Source organism: Coffea arabica, chromosome 2e, assembly GCF_036785885.1.
Source record: "Coffea arabica cultivar ET-39 chromosome 2e, Coffea Arabica ET-39 HiFi, whole genome shotgun sequence".
NCBI lineage: Eukaryota > Viridiplantae > Streptophyta > Magnoliopsida > Gentianales > Rubiaceae > Coffea > Coffea arabica.
In genome coordinates, this window is record NC_092313.1 from 22,261,024 (window position 1) to 22,281,197 (window position 20,174).

The following is a 20,174-nucleotide window of genomic DNA, read 5'->3' on the forward strand; positions in this document are numbered from 1 at the left end:
CTGTTTGTATAGTGTCCAAGTAATATTAAAATTACTACTAGTAATAATAGAAGAACTACTACTACCATTAGTATATTAGTAATATTAAACTTGAAAAAAAAACTACTAACCTGAATATGGTCTTAATTAATTAGTACCATTTACATGAAGGGTTAGAAGGAGTGGACCATCGGGTCAAGAGAGATGCAATGTACAGCACATCCTCTACATCTTTAATTGACGATGCAGTTTTCAAACACCCAACTTACATTCCTAAGAATTTTAATCCCTTTCTCGTAACTAAATAGTTTTTTGTCTTTTGATTAGGCCACCTTGGTCACTATTTAGGGCTACCAATATGTTAGGAATTTAGAATATTGAGATGATGAATTGCAGAATTGAATCAGAAGGAATGATGAAAAGATGTAGAGAGAGAGAGAGAGGAAAGAAGAGAGAAAGTGAGATTTCTTGTTCATAACCGTATGAGCAAACTTACAAGTGTGAGCCCTACTTATTGTTATTGACTAACTAACCTAACTAACTCAGCAGACCTCAAAACGGTGCTGTATTATTAATGTTTATTTCAGTCATTAATTCTAACTATTTTTGTCCATTATTTCTAAACCTTCTGTCCTAACAATCCCTTCCCCTTCGATCTGACTTCTCCTCAAGTCTGCAAAATCTGGGAACTGTTGTTCAATGAAAATTTTGTCCTCCCAAGATGCTTCATCAAAGCTGAGATGATTCCATTTGATCAAGAGCTGCACAATAGGTTGTCCATCCTATAAGATTGCCCTCCTCTTAAGAACCGTTTCCGGTTTTAGAGGGCACAGATCATGTTCATCCCATTCTAGCAATGTAGTAGACATCTGCTGCAGAGGGCCAACGTTCTTCTTTAGTAAGGATACATGGAATACTGGATGCACTTTGGCTCTTGCAGGAAGTTTCAGTTTGTAAGCTACCTTCCCAATTCTTTCTTCAACCTGAAAAGGTCCAAAATACTTGGCAAAGAGCTTCAAGCATTTTCTAACTGACACATATTGCTGCCTATAAGGCTGCAATTTTAGAAATACCCAGTCCCCTACTGCAAATTCTCGTTCAGTCCTGTGCTTATCAGCAAAATGCTTCATCCTATTCTGAGCTTTGGAAATGTGCTCTCTGATGCTACTGACAATTCTGGTTCTTTCCTGCAACATCTGGGCTGCAGCAGGTATCATTGAATCCAAATAGGGTCCTAATGGGAGAGGAGTTGGTTTGTACCCAAACAAAGCTTCAAATGGTGAGAGTTCCAGGCTTGTGTGGTATGCAGAATTATACCACCATTCTGTAGTAGGTATCCATTTGCTCCATTGCGATGGAAACTCACAGGTCATGCATTTCAAATACGATTCCAAACATTAGTTAAGCCTCTCACTCTAGCCATCTGACTGTGGATGGTATGAAGAAGAGTAACTGAGTTGAGTTCCCACTAGTTTGAACAGCTCCTTCCAAAAACAACATGTGAACACCTTATTCCTATTAGAGATAATAGATTCTGGTAAACCATGCAACCTGAAAACATTGTCTAGGAAAACTTGTGCAACCTATCTTGCTGTGAAAGTGTGTGTTAGTAGCAAGAAATGTCAAAATTTAGTAAATCTGTCAATAACACCTAGAATGGTATCATAGCCTTGTGATTTGGGAAGCTTCTCAATGAAATCCATAGAAATATGGGACCAAGCTTGTTGAGGAATTGGAATGGGTTGTAATAAGCCAGGATATGGGAGGTGTTCAGGCTTATTTCTCTGGCACACATCACACTCCGATACATAGGTAATAACATCTTTCTTGAACTCTGGTCAGTAGAACAAAGACTTAATCCTGTGCCAACATCTTTTCTGTCCAGAATTTCCCCCTATTGCAGATGCATGTAAGGCTATGATAAGTTTGTTTCTGATGCCATTCCCTGTGTCCACATAAATCTTTCCTTGATTTCTCAGTATCCCATCTGTCAGGGTATAAGAAGGTTAGGATGTTGAATCTAGTAGTAGATGAGACACGATTTCTTGGCACTGTGAGTCACCTTCATAACTTTTCAACAGCTCCTCAATCCAGCCTGATTTTACACCAAAAAGGGCCAAACAGGATCTAGTGTTACTGTTTACTGTGACAACCCTTTCATGTCTCCTTAAAAGTGCATCTGCAACAAGATTTTCAGCACCTTTTTTATATTGAATTTCATAGTCCAACCCCAATAACTTGGTTAACCACTTGTGCTATAGAGTAGTGTTCAGTTTTTGGTCAAGCAAGTATTTCAGTGACTGGTGATCTGTCCTCATGATAAAGTAATACCCTACCAAATAATACTTCCACTTAGTAACAGCTATGACCAAGACAAGGAATTCCTTCTCATACACAGATAATCCAAGATTTATGGGGAAAAGTGCTTTGGTTAAAAATGCAATAGGGTGGCCCTCCTGCATTAATATAGCTCCTAGACCTCTTCTATTAGCATCAATTTCAATGATGAAAGGCTTACTGAAATCAGGTAGTTTAAGTACTGGTACAGTGACCATGAGTTGCTTCAATTGCTCAAAAGAATTCTGAGCTCCCTCATTCCATGTAAAGCTATCTTTCTTCAAAAGTTCAGTCAGAGGTTTACATATATGCCCATAGTGTTGTATGAACCTTCTGTATACCCTGTCAGCCCCAAAAAACTCCTTAATTCTTTCACAATCTGAGATACAGGCCATTTCAAGATACAGTCGATTTTAGATTGGTCCATACTAACACCTTTCTTAGAAATAATGTGCCCCAAATAGTCTACTATCTTCTGAGCAAAAGCACATTTGGAATTTTTTGCATATAACTAGTTTTGCCTCAATGTATCAAGCTCTATTTTCAAATGCTAGACATGTGACTCCAATGTGGGACTGTAAACTAGTATGTCATAAAAAAAATCAGGACAAATTTCCTTAAATATGGTTGAAATACCTTGTTCATCAAGGATTGAAAAGTGGCTGGTGCATTAGTATGGCCAAATGGCATGACTAGGAACTCATAGTGGCCACAGTAAGTCTGAAAGGCTGTTTTGTGGGTACTCGAATCTGGTGATATCTTGCTGTTAGGTTTAATTTTGATTTGAATACAGCTCCTGCTAACTCATCCAGTAGCTCCTCTACATTTGGTATTGGGTATTTGTCTTTAACAATAATCTCATTCAGTTTCCTATAATCTACACAGAATCTTCAGGACCCTTATTTCTTTTTCACCAACAGGACTGGAGATGCAAAGGGATTGGTAATGTGTATGACTATTCCTTTTTTCACATCTCTGTAACTTGTCTCTATATTTCCCCTTTTTGAGAGTGGGGATAACGATATGGTTTGAGCTTGACCTGGTTTGAGAGTAATCTCATGGTCAATGCTTCTGTTAGGGGGTAAGGAATCTGGTGCTTTGAATACATCAGCATACTCACTGAGAATGCCTTCTACTTCTTTGGGTATCACACTCTCAGTTCCACCTTTACTTTCTTTTAATTCTATAGCTGCACACACATATCTTTTATATTCAATGAAATATCTCAAATCTTTTCCTTTAATCAAATCTAAGTCACAATTTTCAGCTTGTCCCTGTAGATGTACTGTCTGTCCGTGGTTGAACAAGGAGATTCTCAACTGATGGAAATCAAACGTACTTGGGCTGAAGTGCACCATCCAATCAACTCCCAATATGGTGTCCCAACTCCATTACCTTAAGATCAAACTTGAATTTGTGTTGATTGACTTCCCATATTACATCCGGACAAACTGCATTGCTGGTAACACAGGCTCCATTTCTTATGATCATAGAGAAAGAGTTTGAGACCATCTGATATTTAATATCCATGCCATTGACCAATTCACTATTGATATAGCTATCTAACTGCCAGTATCTACTAGAATTAACACCTCTTCCCCATCTATTTTCCCTGTTATGGTAATAGTCTTCCCTTTTAAAGCCTCAAATAAGGCATGAAGGGACATTCCCATAACCTGGCCAGGGTTTCATGTTTGGTCATCTTGTTCCCCCACTGCATTCTCAAACATTGACTCAAACATAGCTGCACACACATGTCTTTTATATTCAATGAAATACTTCAAATCTTTCCCTCTGATCAAATCTAAGTCACAATTTTCAGCTTGTCCCTGTAGATGTACTGTCTGTCCTTGGTTGAACAAGAAGATTATCAACTGATGAAAATCAAACGTACTTGGGCTGAAATGTACCATCCAATCCACTCTCAATATGATGTCCCAACCTCCCAACTCCATTACCTTAAGATCAAACCTGAATTTGTGTTGATTGACTTCCCACATTACACCCGGACAAACTGCATTGCTGGTAACACAGGCTCCATTTCCCATGATCACAGAGAATGGGTTTGAGACCAATGGATATTTAATATCCATGCCAATGACCAATTCATTGTTGATATAGCTGTTTGAACTGCCAGTATCTACTAGAATTAACACCTCTTCCCCCTCCATTTTTTCTGTTATGGTAATAGTCTTCCCTTTTAAAGCCTCAAATAAGGCATGAAGGGACATTTCCATAACCTGGCCAGGGTTTCCTGTTTGGTCATCTTGTTCCCCCACTGCATCCTCAAACATTGAGTCATCTTCTTCCTCATAGATCAGAAAATTTAGATGACCTAACTTACATTGATGTCCAAGTCCATATTTCTTCCCACACTTAAAACAAAGCCATGATTCCTTCTGTATTGAATCTCTTGAGGTGAAATCCTTTTTGAATCTTGATGATCAGCTTGCAAATTTTTGAATTTAATGCTCCTAAAATTCCCAATTGAAGGAATTTTACACGTGTTAGTGTTGACTGCCATTGAAGCAGTGTTCTTGGTGATCCCAAACTTACTCTCTGCAATACTCTGTGGCCTTCTTTAACTCATCTAGATTGGACTTTAATGTTGTGTTCGTGCCACTGAAAAACTTCAAAAGCTTCAGACAGTGTAGTTGGTCTCAGCATTCATACCATAGGCTTAATTTTTTCTTTTAAACTACTGATAAAACTTGAAATAAAATAACTCTCATCAAGATTCTTGTTCTTGATCATCATTAATGACTTCAATTCTTCAAACCTCTCCCTGTATTCTTCAACACTCCCTTTCTGTTGTAACACGTTAAATTTCTCAACCACACCTCTGTAGCCATTATCATTGAATCTTTTACACAGTATCTCCCTAAATTCCTCCCAGGTTAGTCTTGGTTTCATCAGCCCTTCCGTCAAGATACATCTCTACTATTGTTACCTTTTGATCATCCTGAATTTGGTATTTGATAAAATATTTGTTGCATTTTCTCAGCCAATCTCTCAGATTTTCCCCTGAAAACAGTTGTAAATCAATTTTTGGAGGATTTGGAATTTGGATTTTACCTTCTCTCCTGGGAGCTCTTGGAAGTTCTGTTTCTGGATATAGTCTGGATTGAAGAGGAGGAGTTGGTGACAATGGCGGTGTTTGGTCTGCTCTTCCCCTGATTTCCTCTTCGAGCAACTTCTCTTTCCCGCCTGTCACATTCAGCATCAGTGAACTAAATTTGTGTTCCAGAAATGCACCAAATTTCTGTTACATTCCAGCCACCAAGCTCTCCATGCGTTTATTACTTTCTTCTAGTTCCACCCGGATTTCCTCTTTGAGTTGTTGAAGCGATAACTGCGAAGATTGAAGATTCTCCATTATTTTTAGTTGCTTAGTCTCCTGCCTCCTTACTTGTTCTTCCAGTGTCTTAAATCTAGTGCCTTCTGCCATGATTTCGTAAGGATCTGTCTAAGGATTTGCTTCCTCTGATACCAATCTGTTAGGAATTTAGAATATTGAGATGATGAATTGCAGAATTGAATCAGAAGGAATGATGAAAAAATGTAGAGAGAGAGAGAGAGAGAGAGAGAGAGGAAAGGAGAGAGAAAGTGAGATTTCTTGTTCATAACCGTCTGAGCAAACTTACAAGTGTGGGCCTTACTTATTATTATTGACTAACTAACCTAACTAACTCAGCATACCTCAAAACGGTGCCGTATCACTAATGTTTATTTCAGTCATTAATTCTAACTATTTTTTACTATTATTTCTAAAACCTTCTGTCCTAACACAATATAGCTTTGTGAGTCGGGTTTCGATAAACCCAAGTTCGGTTCACAAAAAGAATTAGAGCTTTTAGGTTTCGGTCAAGCTTATACTATAAGTTTCATATTCAACTCAGAAATATATATACACATGTGAGGCTTTGGACTTATATCAGACTCGGTTCAAACTCAACTAAACTTATATCTAATATATGTTTAATATTTAAGTATTGTTCTATAATTGTATGTAAATTATTAATTTGTTACTTTATAATATATATATATACACTAATAGATTATATGCATTATTATTCTCAGCACTCTAAAAAGAAGTTTACGCACTCTGCCCATTTTGTTTTTAATTTTTTTAGCAGGAAAGGGATGGGATTAAAAGAGAGATTAGAACTTAAAATCTCTAACTCGTGGAGTCTTAACTCTAGCTACTAACAGGTGATCCATCCTTTTTCATTATTGTTAAAAATGACATAAACACCCATAATCTAGACTTTATAACAATTTAAATGTTAAAATTACCCTCAATACATAGTTTAATGATCATTTTGCGTTACTTGTTTATGGAGACATCTACATTAGTGACTGCAATATCTTATTTTTTTTTACAAAAAAAAACTCACAAAATTGTTTAAAGTTGTAAAATTTGGTTTAAAGAATAATGAATAAGTCCAAAAGTAATAGATGATTCGAAAACACAAAAATTTAGTACTTTTTTCAATAATTATTAAACAATTGATCATTTATTGCTATGAGGTATTTCCTCCATGTTTAGTTGTGAAAAAGTTTAAAACTAATTCAAGGGTTGAGATACTAGAATTCAAGAAATAAAGTAGTCAAAATTACAACTAAATAGTCAGAGGGCCAATTTCGTCTCCTAGAACAGTTAATTCGAACTTTACATTTAAGTCCAAATTCTGCCGACTCAATTAAACACGAAACTTTGTCCCAAAAATTTCAGGCTAAGCATGCTGAGCTCGTGCCGGTACATCATTGTGCTGTTGTCAGACAATTTACGTCAGACGTTTGACATCATCAGGATTGAGAATGGAGAAAAGGATACTCCTATTTACAAGGCGCGGCCGTAGGGGTACTACTACGCTCACAGGGCAGTTTGTTACTCATGTACTAACTCCTATCTAAACGTTACATACTTCTTCCTCTGCTACCTCACTGCCTTAACGTATACCTTTTCAAGAATTTGTTTCTCCTATCTTGTGCTTCATATATTAAGTTGTAAAACTAATTTTGCCTTTCATTTTTTTTTGGTAATTAAAATTTTTGATAGATTAGACTCCGATCACTATTACGAGTCAGGGTAGACCTTCGGAACCATAGATCATTTATAGAGGTACTTACAAATCACCCACCAACATAGCTTTCACATGAGCAGCGGAATTTGAGCACACAATCTTTTGTGAGTTTGTAACTCGTTTTTGTCAACTGAACCAATTTGTGTTGGCATTTGTCGTTTTATATTTTTTGAGAGTTCTGTATAAGTTGTTTGGACATCTAAACTTGAGAGATTACCAGCACACATACTCTGTGGGTCTAAATGAAATCAAGGCATTTTATAAATCTGTCGTGATTTAGTCAGCTATCATCAGTCTAGATATGCCTTGGCCACTAATAGCTATTCGCTAATCAGAACATTGGTGGTTGTTTCTAATCACTAGGAGATCTTCATGGTTATTTCTTCGAATGAGCAACTCTTGTACTTTCTCTCTACTTAATTATATTATTTTCTATTTCAGTTGATGAACACAATTAGTCCTTTAATTTCATTCCCTGGTTCCATTAGTCCACGTGTGGTTAATTTAATTCCATCGTCCAAGTGTAGGTAAATATGTAATGTTTCCCGTCAAGGAAGGCTATGGAATTTCACTTCACTACTTCTGAATGCATTGTCTTTAACAAAACGCTAAAATCAACGTATGCATAAATTTATGCCGTTAAGTCACTCATCAAATTTTGGAAACAATACTGTATCTCTTTTTTTTTTTTTAAGTTTTTTTAGTAGTACCTATTGAGCACTTATTAATACACCAAAATCATATATAACATATCATGTAAATGCATACACTGATAATTATTTCTCTTCTTTGCATTTATATACTTTCTGTAATTAACTTTTTATTTATGAAAATTTAACATATGAACTACGTCTTGTACAGCCTTTCATTTTTACACCGCGTGCAACTAGCAATTCTTTTTTCACTAGGATTGTTACGAATACCTTCTTTCACTGCATGCTCAGCAAATGGGAGCGACTTGTACTAAAACTCTAAATCTCAAGGGAGCTTAAAGCATGCAAGCATACGCTCATTCTTATGGAGGCTTTGGAGCAACTGATAACATGTTGACAGGAACGGAGATGGTAGAGGCAATTATGAATTCCCCCCGCTTTTTTCCAGGTTCTCTTCTTGCTTCGCCAACCCTCAAAACCCTCTTTTTCCTTCTCCTTGCTCAGCTGCCGCCCCTCTCTCTCCCTTGATCCTCTCTTAGATTCTCCCCTTTTCTTTTTTCGTTCTCAGATCCTCCCCTTTTCCTTTCTTGCTTTGCCCGTAGCTCTTTTCTCTAGTTTTCTGCCCGCTACCTGAAGCTCTTCCTTCTCAGCCGCCAAACTCCTTTCTTTCTTCCTCAGCCCATAGCTTTCCTTTTTCCTCAGCCCCCCTCTCCTTTCCTTTCTGTTTTCCAGCCGACCCCCCTCTCAATCTCTCCCTCTCTTTTTGTTCATCAGCCGTCACCCCTAGTTCTCTCTCGCTCGCTTGGTTTTTTTTTTTTTTTTTTGTCTCTAAAACCCTCAGCCCATAGCTTCCTCTAGTTTCTTTTTTCTTTTTTTTTTCCATTTTCATCACCACCCGAGCTCTCCTTTTGCCCTTTTTTCTTTTTTTTTGTTCCAAAATTTCCAAATTATCCTAGACTTCCAAGTGTCTAGCTACCTAACCCCCCTTGCATGTGTTGTCAACCAAGAATGAAGACACTTGTCCTATTTGCATGCACTTCACTTGCTTAATATCTCCCTAATACACTTGTCTAAAGATCCCCTAATACACTTGTCTTCTTATTTTTATTTATTTATTATATATTTTTTCAAAATCAATTTAGGTAAAGAACAAAAAATGTTAACTCCTAATTGTAAATGCATTGCACGATTTTTATTTATCTTAAAAAAATGAATCTAAAAGGTTTAAAGACAAATTTTGAATTTTTTCTGAGAATTTTTCCTTTTTTAGAAATTTAATGCAAAATACCTTAAAAATGAAAATGATAAACCTAATTTATAAAAATAAACAAAATGAACATTAACTCTCATTTAATCAATTAAAATAAAACAAGAATAAAGCTAAAATTGAATAAAATAAATGAAATTTTGGTGTCTACAACTGTAGCAGAGTTTTTATAGTATATTTTGAGATATTTTTAGAAAATATTTTGGGATATTTAAGAGTAAAATATTTTTTAGAATATATTTTGGGATATTTTTTAAACATAAAAAAAAATTAGACTACTTTTTAAAGTATCTTTTAGAGTACTTTTTAAAAATTTTAATAGTATTTGAAAAATTAGTTTTTAAAAAACTCAGCAATCCAAATTAGTACATGTTCTGATGATGATAAATTTATCTAGAATTGAACGAATATCTTTCCTACACATATGGTGTTTTGAAGCAGATACCATTTTTTTATTTTATTTTATAGTAGCTATGAATATCTTCCTTGTAAGTATTACCATCCCGTTTTGGTGGCCTTGGTTTGATGATGTAATTATTGTGTAAGAATTACTCATCTGTGGTGTAGGTAGATATCTAAAGTGCTCTTATGATCGATCAGTCAAGTGGTCCCCTACTTGACTGAGAATCTGGATATTCCAAAGAGCTTTGGCAAATTGATTAAGATCCTCTTTCTATTAGTCCGTAGTAGTTGTTAAAAGGATAAAAAGCAAGCATGATTTATCCCAAAAAACCAGCTTTATATGGAAAATAATCTTAACGTTGTCCAGTTGGCAAAAGATAAGTAGACGTATAATAGAATTTATCGTATCGGAAAAAAAAGAAGATAAAGAGCAAGTTATCTCAAAAAAAAAAGAAAAAAATCAAATGGAAAAAGCATTCAGAGCACGTGGTCAAAGCTTTATATGGAAAATAATCTTTTGCATCTATGCAGATGCATATATATGGATGAAAATCTATTTATTGGACATTAATTGCTTGTATATATTCCAAGTACTATATAACACTTCCTGCTTCCAACTTATTTTATCAAAACTAATACTACTAGTTAGTATATTGTATGCATAGAAGAGAGCTGCAGAAAATGGGGGTAAAGAATACACTCCTCCTTGTCCTGGCGATGCTATTGACAGCGGCGATTGCAGACTCAACGACAACTCACAAAGGACCGATCGGTCTGGAGGACTGCCATGACGACGAGTGCCGAGACTATTGCGACAAAGCCTGTACCTTCTACTGCCGAACCCGTTCTGGGGATGTTGATCCCGTCTGTTACCAGGACTGCTTGACAAAATGTCCCCCGGATTCCCCACCATCATTTGTCTAGAATAGATGGTTTTGCATCCAATAACTCCAACAACCATTGCATTTGATCTTATCAATGCATTCAATTGTTGTCTGTAGAAAAGTTTTATTCCGTTATCAGTTATTATATAATATAACCCATGAAGTAATGGAACAAGGATTTCACAAGCAAACTTGCAGGCCAAAATTGAATCATCTCCAACTCCATACAAAAATTAGTTTTGCAACTCGCAAGCGCCTTAACTATATATTTTCAGCCAACGCTGGAGAAACTGTTCTTGCATGGAAGGGTGAGATTTCAATCTATAAACGCAAAAGATTGGAAGAGCGACAAATATCAGTCGTTTTCCCATGCTAATAATTTGGGCTCGAATTAGTCGTAGATTCTGAATTATGATGACTCACGGGATGAGAACGACGCAAGTTAACCAGCAGAAGTACGGCTGTTGTTGACGGAATACTTAATAGAAACACGTTTAAGGTAGCAAAAGAATAATCAGCTCTGAGTTATTATCCATAGGTTCCATATACAGTTGAGATTAAGCTTTCAACACATATACAGTAGTATTACACCTCTAGCTTAAGATGATTTGAAGTCTGCAGAGTTCTCTGTCTCAGTGGATAAAGGGCCAAAGTTTGTGCAATTAGCAGCAGCTGATTTTGGCAGTTGACCAAGGAGATTTCATGTGTGGAGAAAGATTTTGAGTGGGCTTATTGCTTATTTGAGGGCAAATGCATATCCCGGTCTCGATTCATGTCCCAGTGGGGCAGAAATCCAGCTCTGAAAAGAGAATTACGCAATTTTCGTGACCTGACCTTTGGGCCTTCACTCTCGTGCAACACTAGTATTGATAAGTAAATCTTTGCATTCAATTTTCAATTTCTTGTTGAAAATGTACTCTTATCTGCACTTTCTTTAGTATACATTAAATAAGTGTATCTTGCAATATTTCTTTTCCTTCTTTAGCCATATGCATTCCTCCAGTCCAAGCCCTATGTAGTTTGTAAAATATGATCACAATTTAACCAGCTAAATAGGGTAATGACTTCTTTCATATTGCATCTAAACAGCACCACAGTTTTTTTTTTTTTGGGGCATAAAAAACCCCTGAAAAGTTCAAGCGAGCTAATCCACCAAAAACAGGGCCTTCAATTTCTGGCTATAAGTAGTAGCTCAATCTCAAATGTTTCAGGCCAAAAAACGATTGACAAAAAATAACTGGGAATGCCTCATTCTTGATCTATCATCTAATCAACCAAGTGTCAGGAGCATATATCATGTGGTATAATGCGTAATAATAATACATGGTTCTAAGGAATGGGTATGGGTGAACTGAGTTGCAGAGATTTGACAACATCAGTGTCTGGCAAGTTGAGAGGTGGCAAAGAAAAATGACTGTAAGTGGAGCTGCCTCTTCTGATCTCTTGCATGGTCAGAAGAGCAGCCACCGTATTCCGAAAAATTCCTTCACCAGCAACAGTTATTGCCTCTATTTCACCTCTAGCTTTCTTTTCTGCAGGAGCTGGGAACAATGAATCTATTGTGATTTCACACTCTTTAATGAGCTTTGATATGAGATCCGTGGTGAAGAATGGCTGTTGCAGCACCTTTTGGATGAAGGGCAAGCGCAATAATCCGCCTGTTCTTTTGTCATACTTCTTCAATATCTTAGCCAATCCTACATATTCGAGGGACCAAAAAAAAAAATTTGTGGCTAAGCACATAGTTTTTGTATTCTGTAGCAAAGGGAAGTTCATTCACACAAAAAACTGAAACCCCATATGGAAAAATTTTGCATATTTATGGGAAAACTGAAGCTTATGCATTTACCTGTATAATTGACGTTGCTGTAGTTGATAAGGAGCACCATTTCGCCGTGGAAATCAACAATGTCTTTTCTGATCTTTCGCATCTCCGCTTTGTAATCTATCTCCGACGCCTCGCTCCCGGATTTAGCTATCATCCTTTGGATCCTCTGTTGCAATTCCTACATCCAGAATTCCAGAATAGGGTTAATCACATTTTATCCCCCTAAAGAATACCCAATTTTTCAGTTTGCCCCCTAACCTTTAATTTTGCTCACTTAACCCCCTTTAGGACAAAATTGCCCTTGCATTATTTTGACTTTTTATTTACCTTGTTTTCCTTTCTTTTATTTTTTTTCTCTTTCTTCTTTATTTAATTCTTCCTCTTTCCCACAAAAATCTTCACCTTAATGATTGAAATTAAAAAAGAGAAATTGCAGAGATCTATCTTCTCCTTAAATGATTAAAAAAATATTCAAATTACTTTCCTAAAATGCAATTTTTTTAGCCTTTCAATTCTTTTAATTTTGGATTTTCCTCTTTCCTTTCTAGTTTCTCATTTTATTCCCAAGAAAATATCTTAAGATGAAATTGTGACTTGATTAATAATCATCAATTGAAATTTGTGACATGTGGCATCACACAAAAAATCAAAATTAATTTTTGATGCTTTTTAAACCTTCACCTAGAAATATGCAATTACAAACTCAAAACAAAAATTTTCGTTGAAATGGAATTTCTATTGGGAAGGATGAAAGAGAGAAGAAAGAGAAAAAGAAATAAAAGAAAGGAAAACAATTTCATCTTATGATATTTTCTTGAGAATAAAATGAGAAACTAGAAAGGAAAGAGGAAAACCCAAAATTAAAAGAATTGAAAGACTAAAAAAATTGTATTTTAGGAAAGTGATTTGAATATTTTTTTAATCATTTAAGGAGAAGATAGATATCTGCAATTCCTCTTTTTTAATTTCAATCATTAAGGTGAAGATTTTTGTGGGAAAGAGAAAGAATTAAATAAAGAAGAAAGAAATAAAGAAATAAAAGAAAGGAAAATAAGGTAAATGAAAAGTCAAAATAATGCAAGGGCAATTTTGTCCTAAAGGGGGTTAAGTGAGCAAAATCAAAGGTTACGGGGTAAACTGAGAAATGGGATATTCTTTAAGGGGATAAAATGTGATTAACCCTCCAGAATATCTACTTAGAAGAAGTATGATGACCTCAACCTTGCTATATTATCGAATCAGTGCACAGAACATAAAGGCAGCCCATTGTACTATGGTCGGCAAGTTCACGAAGACCAAGTGCTTTTCCTTTTAGTTTCATTTTTATTTTGGATGGACATGTATTTAATTGTTAATACAATACAGGCTATTCCACAAACATCTTCATCTGAGAATGATTATTTGATATGTAGTTGATGCAAATTCTGATCATCAAGTTATCAAAACAAGAGCCTATATATATCATCAAGTTATCAATTAAGTCTCTTTAATTTTTGAGTAAATTTTATATATGCTGACAGTTAATGTATACCCTATCACCGTTGGATTTATGACACATGTGTAAAAGTTGGAGTTCAATTTTAAATTTTATATAATTGTTATTCATCCAGAGCTTGACAATGTATACACGGTTAGTGTAGGAAAGATTAATCATTAATTTTTTTTTTAACTTAAAACACTTGACATGAATCTATACCTTAGAAAGTTTGTAAATAGAGAAGAAGAGCCAAGTCTAAATAACATCACTTCATTACATTATATCCTTGGACTCTACACTGCTCTAGCGAAGCATTAACTCTACTTCCAAACATTTTTCATCAAAAAATTCTACAGCCTTTGTCTAACAGCATAAACACAATACCACATCTTGCCTTTAAAAATTACTAAACAACAAATCCTACGCAATTACTCATTTTGGTGGTAATTTGTTTGGGCCTTTTGGCCTCTTATATGACTAGGCTGGACACTTTTGGAGAATCGTTTTTGGGCTATATATTTAATCGGGCTTTGAGTGATCAGTTCATATAAATGGACTAAAGTCTGAGTACTAAGACCCAAGGGGGCCGGGTTGCCATGCAGACAAAGAAAACGAGTGGACCCACAAAAGAAAAGAAAAGACAAGCAAAAGAAAAGTTGTGGGTCCCAACATGTCTGAGTTCCTGTTGCAATTTTGAACGAAACGAAACTCGGTTGACTGACTCAAGTGCTTGTGACTTTTACGTCCTGGTCTAGACTCTGGTCTAACAAGCAAATGAAGCTCCAAGAAAGGGAGAAAAGCCACTACTGACTGAGTTCTATACCAAAATTTCAGCGGCCCATTTTACCATATATTATCACACATTAGTCATTACCACTGAAAAAAAGGGAAGAAAAGAAAGTTGTTCCAAATCCAAACTCGTGAAAGTAAAAAAGGGTTGGTTGGTTGGTTACCTTATGCCGAATGATGAAGTCCTCTTCTTTCTCCATGAAGAATGAATTGAGTTTGTCGATCTCCTTGTTCAACAGGACTACAAACTCCGATTCTGCTCGAACATACTCGACTGATCCACTCAACACTGGCGGAGCTGATGAGATTAAATTTAGAAGCTGCTTTAAATCCTTGTAGGACAAGAACTTGTCTCGCCAGCCCGGCAAGCTTTCTTGAATTTGTTGCTTTAATCTCTTGCCAAACTTCATCCCACCACCCCACCCTGCCTTTTTTTTTTTTTGACTTTCAACACGTTTCAAACTTCGATCGAGGAGAGAATCAGGTATGAAAAAGAGCCCAAAAACCTGAAGGAAAAAAATGGTAAGAAAATATGTTGGGTCTGCGATGGACGAAGGGAAGGAATGAGAAGGGAAAATTTTTGGACGGTTATATTTGTAGTAAAAAAAGAGATAGAATATTTAGGGAGCATATGCTTGGCGTGATGAAGTGGCAGTCAGGAAAGGTATAGAAAGGGGCCTTCGATGTAAGGGAATTCTCGGCATATTCGGTTACTATAGTCATGCCTGTGACTAAGGCTACTTAATGACTTTTTGGCACTCTTACGAGTAATTTATTGAGGAAATTAGGTGGTCTATTGGACTAAAGTGACATGGAATGTGAGAAAATGAAAAGTTGTATAAGCATTGAAGCAGTTGACCACTAACAGATGGCAGGATCTTGATGTCTGTCATTGAGGTTCTGGCTAGTGTAAGCTGTGACGCTAGGATAGAAAGAGGAGGAATTGGGCTTCTGGAAACGGATGATTCCTGGGAATCTGCTTTGGAATCTCCTATCATGAGAAAATCAAAGCTATTAATGGGAAGGTTTCAATGGGAAAGCACCAAATGGAGGAATATCTCGATATATGTTTGAACTTCTGGTAGCAAGCAGTACATGCTGTATTTTTTTAGTATATCAGTCAGTATGTGTGGGCTCAGCCAGTTTAGCAACAGTGACCATCGTACGACTTTTTGACGTTTATCAATGTGCAAAATCTTCGACTCCTTTGACATTTTCTTTTCTTGTCCTCTCTCCTAAGAAAAGTACTTATTTGAAATGTGCTGTCACAATGCTTGGCTTGGATATGGGTGGACAAATCCTGCCACAAATGTTGGATTGAAACCACCGAGATCTTCACTTTTCTGTGATTTCTAGCACATTTTGTAATGAATGAAATCTCAACTTCATTGGCACATTGTGGATTTAATAAGAATCACATGTAGAGTTTTTTTGTTTTTGATTTTTTTTTTTTTTGGGTGCTGAGGAGAGCTGAAAGTCCATCGCATTCTATATGTCTAGGCGCATACAACTTTGTAGTCTCGGCAACGTGCACATAAGTTGGATAAGTTAGTAAGAACGGATCACTTATTCACAAAAGAGCAGTGTATTTAAATCTCGTTACTGGTGCAAGAACTGTATTTGTAGGTAATATGTATAAATCCTGTGAGCGACATATGGTTCCGAGAACATATTCTGACCTGTAGTGATAATTGGAGTCGAACCCATCCAAACTTGTATTTTTCAAAACAAAAAAAAAAGTTTTCTAACCACGAATTATAATATAACGCACCAACAAACTAATCAAGATATTTTGTGTGGTTGGAGCTAAACGTTACAATGTAAAGAAGACCAAAGCATATGCCCCTTGAAGTCGAAACAAAAAATAATGGCTTCTTCTTCTTCTTGATTTTTCCTGTTCCTCTGTTTTTTTTTTTTTTTTTTTTGGATAGAGGCGTGTTCCCAATTCGTAATTTCAGAACATGAAAATGACAACAGAATTCATCGCACATTTCAAGGAATATACTTTATTGGGCAGCATCTTTTTCGCATATTCTCTTCCCTTTCAAGCTCCAAACTCTCCGCCACGGCCTGGTCCCATAAAATAGGATAAGTGTCACCCCATTTTTTTCTTAATCCAAAGTTTAAAACGACATGCCTCTCCCATAATGCCTTTTACTGGTTTCTCCACAATAATCTTGATAGTTACCCCTATCTGAATTACTATTTTTTAGAATTTTTATAGAAAAATGTACGGTAACGATAAGATATATGTGAAATAAAAAAATAATAAAAAAATATATTCATGAAAAGCGTAAAAAAATTTTTATATAGAAAACTATAATCCAAACACTATATTCGTTGTGTTCACAGTTTACTGAAAATATGATTATTGCATGTAGAAATATTTTATAAACCTCGATGTTACAACTAGGCTTCCAATATTTATTTTTGGAAGGCAAAACACTCAAATAAATTTCGTTGTGTTGGCTCCTCCGTTTCGAGGCGGGATCCTGAGTAGGGGTGTAATCGAGTCGAGTCGAGCTCGACTCGACTCATATACACCAAAGCTCGAGCTCGACTCGAGCTCGAGCGAGCCCAAAAAATCGATACTCGAGACTTGACTCGAAAAATTTCCTTTAGGCTCGAGGCTCGAAAATTTTTTTCATTTTAGGTCTTTTTACAATTATGTTATTATTTTTTTGCCATTATAGGATTTTATTATAAAGAAGGATATATTGTAAATTTCATATAACTTATACCCATAATGGTCATTTTATAATTATAATACATATATATTATTTAAATTATAAATATATTATTTAAATAACTCCGGCTCGTCGAGCTACTCGATTCGACTCGAGCTGGGCTATTTCGACTCGAAACTCGACTCGATTTTCATTCGAGTTACTCGAAACTCGGCTCGAACTCGGTCAACCCGAGTTCGAGCCGAGTCGTTGACCGAGCTACTCGCGAGCTACTCGCAAGTAGCTCGGCTCGCGTACATCCCTAATCCTGAGAGGTGATTCGTGATCACCTCGTTCTATAAAAAGTGGGTTGGGATGGGATGTCAGACGTGCTATAGATAAATATGCTACAGATAATTTTTCTTTGAAAATCTTCTGGTTTTTAAAAAGAATTTCCAACAGGCTTCCATTATGAGACGTTACGGTTTGTGCTGCATTAGCATTCTACCGGAAGGATTTGCACGTAAGTTAGTATTAGATTTCCACAAAAGTTGATCCAAATCTTACCTGTTCGTTGTGGTTAAGATTTTGGTCTTCGTACCGGGCCCTAACACGAACTTGGCTGTGGAAGGAAGATTGTACGTAATTTCAAACCTAAAGAAAGAAAGAGATGAATCTTGAGAGTTGAAAAAAAAACAAAACCCACAGGCGTGCAAAATTGGCAAAGTTAGGACATTCGTTCACGGGGTGCAATAATTTTAAGTTAAACACGTGGTTTGTGAGCTTTTGGTGCAATGAACCAATTTATTCAATGTCTATAGTTTGTAATTTTAATTTATTATTACACATATGTGCAGATAATATATGAACAGTTAAATTGTTGTATGAATAGAATATTTGGTTCACTTCTAATTCATATACTGGGACATATAAGTAAAATTTAATTTTAAGTAAATAAAACTTTATTAGAAAGAAAATAGAAAAAGCATCGTGTTTGATTTCAAACTTCCATAGAAGAAATGGTAAGGAAATTTTCAACATTTTTGGGGGACAATTTTAGGTTTAGATGGAATATCTTGAAAATTCAAGAGGGGCAAGAGCATGACCATAATAAAAAAGGGTAAATTTTTTAGAGATTAATTTTTATACACCGTCAGTGACAAGCAGATTTAGATGAAAGCAACATCATTATATTTTAAATTTTAAATTCATCAATGTATCATATATCTATATTTGCTAGTGTAAGTATTCTTTATACCGATAATGTATATAATATTAATTCAATTTTTTTATAGGTTACGTTATAGGTTTTAAAAATTTGAGCTTAAAATGACTATAGCTCCGCCCATGATGCAAAGAATTTTCATTGTTCTTGAAAAATTTTCCAACAGTTCCATCTGGAAATATATGGTGCGGGAGGCATATTTTCGCTCTCCGGTGGCTAAGGATTTCCAAGACCTGGATATAAAGAAGCCAAAGACATATTCTACCAAAGTCTTTCTTTCGCAATCTAAGTATCCTAAAGTCCTTATACTTGTGTTGATGCATAATCTTTGCAATTGGTTGGTATGGTGGTTGGTTCATCTGATACACACTCAATTGAAAGATAACGCAGGGAATGATGCCCCTTCAAATTTACACTGAATATTGAGTCCCACATTTGCAAGTCTGGCTAATCAAGGGTACATGAGAACTAATTAGGGGGAACGAATGCGAAGATAGCTAGCGTGTTGATCAACCACTTTCACAGTCGAGGACCTTATTTCCTTTGCGTGAAGGCTGCAATCAAATATTTATCTATATGATCTTTAGCCCAGATCTTGCATTCTTGTCGCTTTATCATTTGCCACAAATTGAATTGGGAGTTCCGTGTTGGGGAGCATTGTGGTATGTCTTTTCCAAACGAAAAGCTAAAAGAAAGAAACGAGAAAATTCTGTAGTGAACTGGTAAAACTGGCATCTGACATGGAAAAGCAATGAAAACAACCTATGGTTTCGTCGATATCGATCCTAACTGCATTAAGTAATTCTCCATGTACAAATGAACTTCCAAGTTGTGCTATCAGAATCCATAGATTGAGATTGTTGGTTAGAAAATTACATAAGATGGAGGGAGGGAAGAAAATTGTTGCTGCTCTGACGATCTTATTCGCGGTGGCAACAGCAGAGTTATCATTGTGGTTAGGCCTTTGCCTGATAAGTACATAACATTAAACTTGAAAGAGATCGACCTTGTACTAATCTTGAGAGTTGAAAACAATTAATACCCCACTGGTACCCTGGTGTGCAAAGAATTTTCATTATTCTTGACATATTGCTGTGTATTAAGGTGGTGCATGCCGTGATGGTTTCGGTATTCTTGACGCATTTGACCTAGGTCTTTCTTTCACAATGCAAGTTATCCTGATTGAACTGCAAATTCTCTCGATGCATAGTTTTTCAAGGCCTGAATCAAGCAATGGGCTGGTTAATTACATGGTTCATCTGATACATGCACTTCATGTCTAATATTGATGGAGTCCCGCATTTGCAGGTCTGGCTAAAGGGCACATGAGAGTTGGGTGAATGAGAAGATAGCTAGCGTGTTGAACCACTTTCATGGGGACCTTACAGTTTCCTTCCTGCTTAAAAATCTATGTGATGATCAACACCCCAGATGCAGACTTATCTAAATCGTGCTCTCGTCTCTTCGTCTTTTGCCACAATTAAATTCTGGCTTCCAAACGAAAAACCAAAAGAAAGAAACGAGTCGTGCTCTGCGTTGAATTTGTAAAACTGGCATAGGATTTGGAACACCCAAGAGCA

The 20,174-nt window shown here is 36.2% G+C and overlaps 2 protein-coding genes across 2 annotated transcripts; both read right to left on the reverse strand.

Annotated features, from left to right (window-relative positions):
• Positions 1–761: 761 nt before the first annotated feature.
• LOC140036157 (uncharacterized) lies at positions 762–1,352 on the reverse strand. The gene has a single exon (XM_072077457.1). The coding sequence runs from the start codon at positions 1,350–1,352 to the stop codon at positions 762–764; it is 591 nt and encodes a 196-aa protein (XP_071933558.1).
• Positions 1,353–11,754: 10,402 nt separating this feature from the next.
• Positions 11,755–15,359, reverse strand: LOC113731763 (SPX domain-containing protein 3). Its single transcript, XM_027257188.2, has 3 exons — positions 14,868–15,359; positions 12,459–12,615; positions 11,755–12,306 (listed from the first exon to the last, which is right to left on the reverse strand). The coding sequence occupies exons 1-3, from the start codon at positions 15,111–15,113 to the stop codon at positions 11,939–11,941; spliced, it is 771 nt and encodes a 256-aa protein (XP_027112989.1). The 5' UTR covers positions 15,114–15,359; the 3' UTR covers positions 11,755–11,938.
• Between the last annotated feature and the right edge of the window lie 4,815 nt (positions 15,360–20,174).

What these genes read in the sequence shown, in the direction of transcription:
- LOC140036157 (XM_072077457.1), bottom strand. Translation starts at nt 1,352, where the DNA reads ATGACCTGTGAGTTTCCATCGCAATGGAGCAAATGGATACCTACTACA.
- LOC113731763 (XM_027257188.2), bottom strand. Translation starts at nt 15,113, where the DNA reads ATGAAGTTTGGCAAGAGATTAAAGCAACAAATTCAAGAAAGCTTGCCG. An exon ending in ACTTCATCATTCGGCATAAG is followed by an intron (nt 12,616 to 14,867) that starts GTAACCAACCAA and finishes TTCTGGATGTAG; the next exon opens with GAATTGCAACAGAGGATCCA. An exon ending in CAGCAACGTCAATTATACAG is followed by an intron (nt 12,307 to 12,458) that starts GTAAATGCATAA and finishes TCGAATATGTAG; the next exon opens with GATTGGCTAAGATATTGAAG.